The following is an 11657-nucleotide window of genomic DNA, read 5'->3' on the forward strand; positions in this document are numbered from 1 at the left end:
ATTCACTATAATATTCCAAAGGGAGAGAGGTTGATAACAACATAGGCAACAGCGCCCTCTGGTGTTTCATTGAGACATTGCAGTCTCTCAGGCCTCCTTTGTTTAGGTTGCTCCATTGACAGTGAATGGGAGATTGGCATTGTGGACACAGTACCCAGTCAGTATCTAATGATTTAATAGTGATATGGACCCATAAGTTGCTTATGGGTAGTAGTAGTAGCAGTAGTAGCAAGTAGCAGTAGTATATGGAACATTTTGTGCCACAATCCAACAATAAATGATCATATCTAATGATAAAAATATACAATCTTGGCTCAAACACTGACACACCATAAAACACACTGACAAGACAAGAAAATGGCTTCAAAGGCAGGATGCAACAATGTCATTTTATTCAATTTATTTTGTCAAGTTTACATTGCATCATATCTATTGAGTGGCTGCCACAGTCCCAACTGCAGTCCAACATGGTGTCTATGGTATTCAACATACCAGTGAGCAGTTGGTTCAAATTTAAAGGCCATGATAACACAGGGGACATTTACAGGCAACACTGATGGGTAAGATCACCTGCAAGAGGAATTTGGATTCCCACTTGGGACAAAGTCAATACAGATACCATAGCGGGCTGTAAAGAACAAAGGCGTCATGGAAAAATACTATTGGTTATTGTAACTGATATTGATGATTATCTCAAAAAGTGGCTTGTGTAACATACTTCTATCAGTGAGACAGATGCAGAGTGCTTTTCCCCACCAAAAATCAATGTTTACATTGACTGGAACTTTATCAGTTCTATTAATAAAAGGTAATACCATTCACCTTTCCAATGCCTCTTTTAAGCCAGTTTTGGATCTCAACCCATCAGCTGAGAAACATGGTACCAAATTTACACAAATAGCTTTGTTGCATCGCACTGCGGCTTGTTTTATCCTTTTCTTCAAAATGCTCTTATTTTTCAAAATAGAGTTTTACTAATTCATCACTACTGAATACATAAAGCTGCTTTTATCCTCATAATTGCTGTAATCAATAACTTTTTACAGGAGAGAGAGAAAAACAAGTAGTATACAGACAAAGTATCAGAAAGTAAAGCAGGTTTTTAGGCCAGTAACTGCAGTGGTTTATAGTGTTACAGCTGAGAATGTGGGGGAGGGGAGGGGGTTTCTTACAGGGCAGATAGAAAAAGACAACAATAACAAAAAGAGAAATTGAGAGAGAGACACACAAACACACAATATCTCAGTTTGCCGATTCTAGCATATCTGAAAACATGACAGCTGACAAGTCCTCAACTCAGCCTTGAGCTACATTCCCACAAAAAGCTTTCTTTGAGGCGTTGGTGCTTCATCAATGCTTTGTTGTCGTCTTTAAAACGGAGCAACATGAATACACGTTTTTGACAGGTGTATCCATGACTCAATTTTAGATGCACATGCTTAAAAAGAAACCAGTTCAATTTTAGCGCCAAAACCTCATGGCAGCCAAAGCTGCCAGCAGCCATATACAGACAGAAAGAGCAATGTGCCTTGCTTTGTTTTTTTGCCTTTTCTTTTTTTCAAGAAGGAAAAAAACTTGAAACTTGAAAAAATATTAATTTCAACTAAGCTCATGTCTTTCTTTTAAACACTAAAAAAACAACAACACAGATGAAACAAAACAGAAAACAAGAGGGACAGTTGTGTAAAAATTCTAATAAGACTTGAGATGAAGCCATGTTCAAACGCTTCTAACTGGTCATGGTGGTCAAACCATTCACAAACCATCACAAAAATCTTCTTCCGCAAAACAACAAATGATGCAGAATTGAATGATGAGAGTGTGATCTGATCTGAGTCGGTCTCAGGTAGAAATACTGTATGAGTGCTAGCGCAAAAACATCCAAAGATTAGACTGAGACAAACGAGGTCAGAGTCAAGACCAAGACTTTAAAAGATGGTCGAGACGACGCCCAAACTCAAGTACTCGCACCCTGACAAAGTTGGGTTTAATGCATTAACTAATAATTCAGACTCAAAATAATTCAAATAACCAATGGCAATTTACAGCACTTTTCGTAAGCAACACATTCTGAAAGCTTTGACGACCAATTTGTTCACTACCCTGTCATGGTAATATTTACAGATCGAGGGGGGAAAAAAAAAGGACTTTAAATCTGAATCTCAAACTTTTATAACTGAGGAAAATTTAGAAGCAAATATACTGTTATTTACCATTTATTTACAACATGGATTAGCCGTATTTAAATAGGTGTGTGAAGAATGATGCAAGTTGTTAGTTAATTTACCACACAGTGTCTCCATGTGTATGGGTGATGGTTTGAACATGCAGTGCTTCAGTGCTCCCTCTAAGCCTTAAGAGTGAAATGGAACCACAACACTCAGCAGATAAGACAGAAAGACAGACCGGCTCGCTTCGATGTTGCTTCAGTTTCCACATCAGTAGCTTCCTAATCTTGGATCAAGTTGTTACTGGTTTCAGTAGGGTTTGTCACATCTGTCTGCTTAGGCAGAGAAACCACAACATTCAAAACATTCCTTCCTTCAATTGATTCCTGAGGATTAATTCAGGAGTATCAAGTGCGTTTTGCCTTAAGTAAGAGTCCTAAACTCTGAATTAGGCTTGAAACATTCAACATTTAGAGAAAATACACATCAATATATGATGTTCGATGTTTCTATTTCAAGGTTTTGTGTTGATTTTTCCAGACGTGTATCACTCTGGGTGCACTCATATTTATACATCTACTGCCATATTAAAACTGCATGACCCTAATTTTTGTGTTTTACTTGGAATAGTTCACATGCTGTGTATGTGTATGATCCCATGAAACACTGTAGATTTAAAAAAAATGCATCAGTCTTGTTTTTGTTGTTGACAGTTTTGTTTTGCTATTGTCAATGAGCAGATGCTCGGCTAGAATATCAAGTATCAGTGTTAGTGGTGTTAGCCTGGAGGTATTTACTCTCGTCTTTGTGGATGTGACCTAACCTGCAACAAACTAGAGCCGTGGACGAACAGAGATTGGCCAATGCAGATTTAGCCCTGTAGCGTGAAAGTCAGCGCAACTTTGCAGGCGGAGTGGTAAAAACTATTGCCAGATTGCCGAAAGATGTTGGTACAGGTTTAGCAGACATGATAGGATAGCCACAGTCTTCTGTGCGGGGATGGATGACTAAAAGTGTCGTCGACGCACTACAGTGTTTCTAGCCATTTGTTTATTTCTCTCACTAACGGTGAGTTAATTGCAACAGCGGCTGCACAATGACCAAACTCTCTCCATGGCTTTGGTGCCTGATCTGTCCTTCTACCAGTGGTGGCTGGATTAGTAGCAGTGGATATAAGCTGTTACAGCATCTATAAGCAATCCTCAGCATGGTTGGAGCGAGCTGCACAAGATGGTATTTTGTCGTACTGTCAGCAGTGGCGTTCATTTGTCTGTCTAGGAGCTTCGAAGTTGTTCCAGCATTAGCATTAGCTATTAGCAGGCTAGATGGAGGTCAATATCTACAAGCATTAGCATTGTAGCTTTAGCACCACGAGCATTAGCATTTAGCTAGCTTAGTGATTGCGGCTGCTATCAGTCTTCGCACTAGCAATGTTATAGTAGTATTAGCATTAGCGAGCAAGCTATGTCATGGGCTATTGATAACATCAGTATCGTCTGTGTGTGGCGTTTATGGCTATGATGAGCACGCAGAAGCGGTTACAGGCTACTGGAGACTACTAGTGGCTATTAGACAGTCATTTGTCTCAGCATTTGCATCAGGAACATGTTAGCCTATTCAAGTGCTATCGCATGCAGTGATCTGTCTTGGGCTAGGGAATAGCGTGGTCTATAAGCAAGCTACATGGTGGTGGCTGGGCGGTGAGAGCAGGCGTAGAGGGAGCACTGATTGATTCACTGGTGTCACATCAGCACGTCCAGGTCGTCGGCGTGGTCGTCCTCCTCCGTCACCCGCAGCGACAGCACCTCCTCGTTCAGAAACAGACCGCTCAGACGCTCCTTGCGGGCCTGGCGCTGCTCCTTCAGCTGCCGCTTGCGGAGGGCTTTCTGCTGGAGCTTGCGCTGCTTCGAACGTTTCTACGGGTAGGAATGGAAAGAGAGAACTTATAAAATGTCAAATTAGTCACTACAAGAGACAGAAACACCATCTTGACGGAATAGACATTTCAGTCCGACACTACGGGGTGTATCTGGAAAATGCTCAATAGATTATCTCCACTTTTAACACTCTTTCCACAGTCCTTACTTTGGAGTCTCGTATGCGTTCTGCAGCACTGGAAAGGTTGCCATCGCTGTGAGCTCTGCTGATGTTGGCCACACTGCCTCCACTACAGGCTGAAGCTGTACCACCTGGAACACAGGTTAAATTAACAATTAGCAGGCATGTCCTAGGATAACAGAAAATTTGAACAATAATTGAAACATATCAGTTTGAATTGGATTTTTTCAGTACTAAAACTAGGCGGACCTAAAAAAAACAAAACAAAACAGTACTGTAGTTATAGTGCTATTACTACCAATTACAAGACAACCCAGTAGCATCTTACCAGCTATAGAGTTGGAGGCTGTAGATCCAGTAGACGAGCTAGCGGAGCTGACCATGCTAGCGTTGCTGCTGCTGGCTCCACTGACTCCGCTGGTGCTGGCGCTGCTGTGGCTGCTCCTCTTCCAGCCCTCTCTGGTGCTACTGGTCCTCTGCCTGGGACTGTGCTCTCTGATGTAGCTACGCACCTGACGACAGCACAACAGGTTAAAACATAAAGCTTCAGCCTATCTGGAGCTCGTCAGGTGTTATTTTCTGACTCATAACAAAACATGCCTTACATTACCACCAATGTAAAAGAACAGCTCCCAGTATTAAGTACCTAAATACATTTGCAGAATATTTTGTTTTATTAGCTAACCCACTACTATATGAATGTACATCTGTTGAAACTTTTGACAGGTGTCGATAGTGCTTTGCACATTTTTGGAATCACCTAGCTCAGAGGGTGATAAAAATGCAACCATTTAAAATTGGTTATTTTTCTCTCTGGTATTATGTGCATAATAAAATCAGCTGTTTTCTGGTGCAGTGGCCCTGTGAGAGTGTAAAGATGGTGTGTCACAGTAACTACCCACCTGTTTGAGTTTCTCGTCGGTGAGACAGTTGAGCTCTATGATGAACTCGCTGTCGGTGGGAGAGATTTGAGCGCAGGGGTCGATGATCTTGATGATGTCGAGTTGCTCCCTCAGTCCCATCTCTGTGCTGACCTTTCGACTCAGGTACTCAATGTACTCCACCTGGGAGTGGAAACACACATGTAAAATCATTTTGAGTTTAGTCCATTCTGTCCAAATATCTCTGCCCTCGCCGGAAGACTCACACACTGATGCACTGGCCACTGTGGCAGGTGGATAAGATAACTCCCTGACTGCAGGCCTGCTGACTAGACATCTCTGTTGGTACCAACATACAAAAAGAACCACAGAAATGTTGCCTAAAAGAAAATTAGCAATTTAGATAATAAGGAAGCCACTTTTCTCAAATGAGTTCTGCATCTGAAACCACTAGGATTGTGCCAAAGGATTGTGATTGCTTAATGTTTAATAAGCTTAAATTGCCAGGCAAATACTTGCAGTTCCCGGAGGTAAAACCCCTCTTACTGGAGGCTCAAATAAGTGCCCAGTGCCCTCGATGTGACTGAGTATAAAGAAAATAACCTGTTTTTATCATTAGTGAGACAGATGGGGCTGTCATGCAGAGCTCCAAACTAACTGTTTTCTACTACTTTTCCATGACAATTTAAATAATCCCAAACTTCATCCAAACAATTGCAAATCAAAGATCGTGTTAAAGATCCAACAAGGAGACTTTGCAGATCTATACCCTCTAACATTTGTTTTAGTTTCATGCACACGAAGCGACAACAATAATCTGATGTCAAGTATTCCCTCCTGCACAAGTGTTTTCACATAGTTGTGTATTTATTTTAACAAAATCTGTCCTGATAATATCAGTACAATTTGTGTGTTGATGTGTGTGGCAGCAGATGTGTTTACTGAGCCTTACATAATGGAGCAGAAAACACTGTATAAAGTTTGTTATGGGGTTAGAAGGAGACACTGTCCTCTGTTCTGTTCCATTTTGTTCTGTTCTGCTTTCTGTGGTACATTTCCTAACATGTTTATTAGAATTAGCAAGTGAACCCCTGGGCTGACCACAGTACTGAGGATGTTGACTCCGAGTGCGAGTCTGACGATGATTCAGATGAAACGGTCCAAGCCATTCTGAGAAACAGCGAGCGCGCCAGACAGCAGCTGATAGAGGCTCTGAGCGCCACAGGCTCACAGGAGGAGAACCATGGAGACTTCCATGAGGTTCGACACAGAGACGGTGGCACCCACCGAGAGGAGGGCGAGCATGTGTTCTGGCTTTTTGTCAAGCTCCATCCCCTGCCTTCAAGGCTCCTTCAGCTCTTTTACAGCTCGGCAGCCCTCTAGCAAACCAGCAGACAGCTGGAGGACGAGCTATTTCCTGAACTGAATCTATGTCAACAAAACTTTCAAGAACGTGACACCTCGACATGCATAATGAAGCACTGATTTAATGTTTTAAATTTGTATTTGTATTATTATAAATGTTCATATGAAATACAAACTTATGTACAATATATATTTTAGTCAAATTAGATAAGAGAAGTGCGTCTCCCCTGATAAGGTTTTACTTAGACATAACTATAACTCTAACCCTGTTTTTTACTGGAATTATCTAAAGTGGTCAAATATAAAAACAGCCTCTGATCAACTGATAATGGTGTATGTTTAACTAACATTCATGGTTATGTGAGTAAAAGCTTGCAGTGACCACTACCTGGTTAAATACTGATTGTACTGTATATCAACATGTGCAAAATTATATACTATTATTTTAAGAGCATGCAACCTGTCAGGGGTCACATTGACCAGCCGAACGCCCCTGGGCAGAAAGTAACAGCCTTGCTCAGCCCGCTCATGTTCTTTCCCCCTAAGCCCTCGCTATAGCAACATGCTTAGGTTTGACGGCAGAAAACGATAGTATCACAAAGGAGACACACAATGCCAGTGTTGTTCTGCTTGCTTGCTCCAACAGAATGAGGCATGGAGAACAACACTTACAAGATGCAAGCCATCCCACAATCTACTGGTTATTTAACAACCACTTACATTAGCCCAATCACCTAACCAACAGTCATAAAACTAGTAGCTTGACTGATCCATCCACACCTACAAAAACCCCACTGGCTGGTGGAAGCCAGGAATGACAATCAGATGTGTGTGGAAAAACATTGTTATGTGTCCTGTGCAAGTGTCATTTAACGATTGCTGACACAATATCGGCATGCTTGTATCTGGGACATTTTGGGCTCTTGAGCACAAGCTAAAAGGAAATTTCCCCTCTTGTCCCAAAGGTGCGTCAAAGAATAGTTCTGAGCATCTGAAATACATTAATTTCCAACTGCGGGACGTTTGGATGCTACTCATTTCGAGCCGTGAGTGACGGCACAGAAAGGTGCGTCGACTTTGTGTAGGCCTACCTGTTCGTCGTTGGTCATGGCACTCCAGGGCAGCTCATCCAGGTTGCGGTGTGGGTGGGGCTTGGCCTTCCTCTTGGAGAACAGACATGGTGAACTGGGCACACTCGGGATGATGTCAGAGAGCACATCACTGCCGCTGGCAATGTCACTTCCTGGCAACTGGGAGGACAACAGTGAGACAGACAAACATCGAGATGAGGGGAAGACAAGACGGATGATTTAGCCTAACTGTACTTCCTGCGACCAGAAATTCAATGCCTTTAAGGGAGCAAACCAGTAGCAGTCTTTGTGTAGCTCTTTTAAAATTGAAATAGTTAAGAATGCACCTAATGATTACGCCTTCACATTTACAGTAACCTTTTTTTATTGGGATTATTGGTGTAAACAAGCCCACAGGGGCAGCAACAGGCTTTGTTGTTCAATAAGATAAACATAATTTCTGGGATCCTAAAGCCTTTTCAAAGTCTAGGCTAAAGACATAAGGTGACCGGGCCCCTAGGTATTAGAATACACAGCCTATGAAGCTTAGGCTAGCAAAATTAGTGATATTCTTTATACTGCTTCTTAGTTGGATAACTGATTGGCTATCAACCTACCTGCCACTCAAACTCGCTGTCGGACCAGTCCCAGTAGGTGCTGATGGAGGAGGAGACGTCGCTGCACACACTGCCCTCTGGAAACAGGTCCAGGGATGTTAGCTCCTGGTCATCCAGAAGGGAGTAGCAGTCGTCCTGGTCCCCCACAGACACGGAGGAGAACAGCTCCTCACTGCACTCTGAGCTGGCAACACTGGTCCCACATGAAGTAAGGTTCCACCTGGGCAGAAAAATTAGTGAGTGAAATGAGTTCATACATAATCCTAATAGTATGTACTGTCCATGCAAACTAGGGATGCACATTTTGAATAGTTCACCCCTGCTAGTAATTCAATCTCACGGCATTCTTTGTTATAATTTACCCAATTTCCTCTCTGGGATCAATAAAGTTCATCTTACTAGTGGCAAATTAGCGAGGGACTTACAAGAATTATGGATGCACACATTGTGGGGATAAATGTTTTAGACCTTGGCCTTTCTAAGCCTTCTTATTAAGAAAATAGCATGTCCACCTGACATCGTAACATTTAAACACCAGGTGGCTTCTTTTTTTTTACACTATCAAAATGTACCACATGTTTTCACGAACTGCATGCCCTGCTCATTTCCAATTTCCCCAATTGTGGCGATTTCCCATGGAGATGCCATGTGAAAATACTCAATATGACTCCCCTTGTGTGCAGTATAAATATAGTAACTCCCCCCAAAATAATGTATAATTGATACGGGAAACATTGCAATGGCTCAATTCAAGTTCATTGCCACAACAATTCTGATAATTTGTTAAATTCAATAAGCTTGATTAACACGATTACCCGACAAAGAACACTTGATAATCACTCACACATGCACTTCTTACCTACTGCTTTACCTTACCTACTGTGGAAGCAGAGTGGGGGGTCTGTTCTGTGATAAGCAATAAGTGGACAGCTGACAGCCAAAGTCACTCACATCTACACACACACACACACACACACACCCTACTTACCTATTACTGTGGAAGCGGTGTAGGGGATCTGTCCTGTGACAAGAGGACAGCTGACAGCCAAAGTCACTGACGTCCAGGGTTCCCACATCGCTGAGGTTGGCCCTCTGGGAGAGGAGGGGGAAAGGCTCCTCAGGGGCCAAAAATTTCTCATACAGAGACTCAGACATGGCTAGATGTACCTGAGACAGAGACACAGGGAGAGACATGAAATGCAAGATTGTTTGATTGATGCTTAGGTCAAAAACGTCATATGCAGAGACTAAGACATAATTAGCTGTGACCAAGACATATGATGGGAAGAAAGAAATTATAACAGAGTGAGTGTTGCTTAAAGAAAAAAAAGCTTCTCACAAATGAACAACGGCTTGAGTTAGTGACATGTAGCCTAACAGAGTGATGCCCAAAGACCTGCTGGCACCGCTAATGTCACTTTGGCCACTGAGTAGTGCACTTTACTTTAAGAAGAGGTGATGTGTGATACGATGTGTTTTCGCATGACAAGTGAATGCAAAGAATTCAGCTGCTCTTGGGGAACAATTTGACAAAAAACTAGGGCTGAACAATTAATCGAAATTTTATCGAAATCGCAATATTGCCTACTGCAATTTTCAAATCGCAGGAGGCGCAATATTTGTTAAAGGTGAAATGTGTGTCAAAATACCATTTTAAATTAAATATTGTCGTGCTGCAGAGATGTCCTGGCCTACACGTCATATTCTACAGACTTAAGAAACCATCTTTGTTTGGTACAGATCCCCGCAAAAATCACACCATAATCATTTTAATACGTTTTTCAATGAAAATTAGAATAATGATATAAAAATTATCATTCCCTCTAATATTGCAAATCATATCGCAATTGCAATATCAGTCAAAATAATTGCAATTAGATATTTTTTCAAAATCGTTCAGCCCTACAAAAAACCAACATGTTTTGGCTGCAATAGCCTTTGCCAGGGTTTAGCCTAGATGCCATTGAATAGATTTATTGTTGATTATGCATGTAATCCTGTAACCCTGACTTAGGCTACTGCATTTAGGCTACTTTGTTACATTGTTCCAAATGTAGGCCTAGCTGAATTATTTTCATTCATCTGATTCTTTTGGATTTATGCCTTTGTTGGGCTGAAAGGTTATGGCAGACTTTTTACCTAAGGATACACAAAGAATGCCACACTGCTTGGGCTTTATATTCTCATCACTTTCACTCCTTATTTGAATTACCAAAGTGATACACAATAAAAAAAAAACATGCAACTAAAATGATTTGTGTTAACACTTAGTAGGATAAGACAACTGATGCCAAGGGGAAAACTGCTAAATTGTAATGCATGTTGTTGCCATATTCACCGTTTGACCCCCAACAAACTGAAGTTCATGTGGAAGCAGAGAAGACAGATAACCTTCCAGGCCTGATACACCCCGTTTCACCAAATGAGTCAACTTACGTAACCGCTGTTCTCTGGCCAGGATAATTCTTTAAGGGGGGGTAATTCCACATTTTCTTTCAGCGCACAGGGAGCTGTGACTACTCTGTGTTATATTTTTGTAGTATGAATTTGAGGAGTCTCCACAAAAATAATACGCGTTTCCGGAAAGAAGGTAAACAATCCGGGCCATCAGCCATTTTGCCCACTGCTTAAGCTAACTCTAATGTAAATAGTAACGTTAACGTTACATAAATAGTTTTCAATTAATCGCCGTTAGCCATTTTTAACGTTGGATGCATATGTCACCCTATGAAAGGTTCGGATTTAGCAAAGTCGTTGTGCTGATGATTATTGAAATAAGAGATAACACTTTATCTTTCGACAACATTAGCTAAGTTAATGTTAACTATTTTACGAAACCGACACATATTGGAAAATTGTCGCAACCGTTCACTCATGAACACAAGCAAGTATTTTACAGAGCAAAAAGAAATTTCGTCCAAATATCAGCAAGCACTAACTGTACTCCCTTACAAGTCGACCTAGGAGGTTAACGTTAATCGCGTCTTTGCTAGTGAGCAAAGTGTAGCTAGCTAAGCTAACTAACGTACTAAGGTTAACGTTAATTCCCAACACTAGATGTCGTCCGCGTTTAGCAAACAATTCATCCTACATTGTTGTTGTTGGCAAGGCTGTATAATGTTGGAATGCTAACTTGCCATCATGTCAAACAGACAAAACGAGAGTCCAGCGGCAGACAGGCTACATTAGGTAACACAGGCTACAGTCTGGTCCCTGCCTAAGCTGGTGGTGAGAACGCGAGGCAAGTTGTCGTTAGCTGGTTGCTAATGCTCCAAATCCACGTAGCGTTTACCAAGCCACGAAACAAGACTTAACTAACGTCCTCCACGGAATATAGTCCCTGAACGGCTTACAAAACAGCTAAAGCGCAGGGAAAGCGATACTTTCAAGGTTACGTGAAGAATTAAACCAACCTTGTTGTTGTTCAAAGCGCGACCATTTCTGCCACCTCCATTTGCAAATCCTTTCTTTCCACCGATGATCTAACCACCACGTCAG

General features: G+C 41.7%; 1 protein-coding gene across 1 annotated transcript; it reads right to left on the reverse strand.

The window, feature by feature from the left end:
- Positions 1 to 364: 364 nt before the first annotated feature.
- fam199x (family with sequence similarity 199, X-linked) lies at positions 365 to 11650 on the reverse strand. The gene is made up of 8 exons (XM_071541689.1): positions 11573 to 11650; positions 9148 to 9326; positions 8160 to 8379; positions 7564 to 7722; positions 5129 to 5290; positions 4555 to 4738; positions 4254 to 4357; positions 365 to 4084 (listed from the first exon to the last, which is right to left on the reverse strand). The coding sequence occupies exons 2-8, from the start codon at positions 9312 to 9314 to the stop codon at positions 3911 to 3913; spliced, it is 1170 nt and encodes a 389-aa protein (XP_071397790.1). The 5' UTR covers positions 9315 to 9326; positions 11573 to 11650; the 3' UTR covers positions 365 to 3910.
- Positions 11651 to 11657: the final 7 nt, after the last annotated feature.

Source organism: Centroberyx affinis, unplaced genomic scaffold, assembly GCF_046629955.1.
Source record: "Centroberyx affinis isolate AG114_WGS23_722 - 3 ecotype Tasmania unplaced genomic scaffold, CSIRO-AGI_Caff_v1 ptg003931l_1, whole genome shotgun sequence".
Classification (NCBI taxonomy): domain Eukaryota; kingdom Metazoa; phylum Chordata; class Actinopteri; order Beryciformes; family Berycidae; genus Centroberyx; species Centroberyx affinis.

Excerpts from the sequence above, each read along its gene's own strand:
- fam199x (XM_071541689.1), bottom strand. The coding sequence starts at position 9,314 with ATGTCTGAGTCTCTGTATGAGAAATTTTTGGCCCCTGAGGAGCCTTTC. Across the intron at positions 4,739-5,128 it reads CCGACGAGAAACTCAAACAG|GTGCGTAGCTACATCAGAGA; the intron begins GTGGGTAGTTAC and ends TGCTGTCGTCAG. Across the intron at positions 4,358-4,554 it reads AGCCTCCAACTCTATAGCTG|GTGGTACAGCTTCAGCCTGT; the intron begins GTAAGATGCTAC and ends CCTGTGTTCCAG.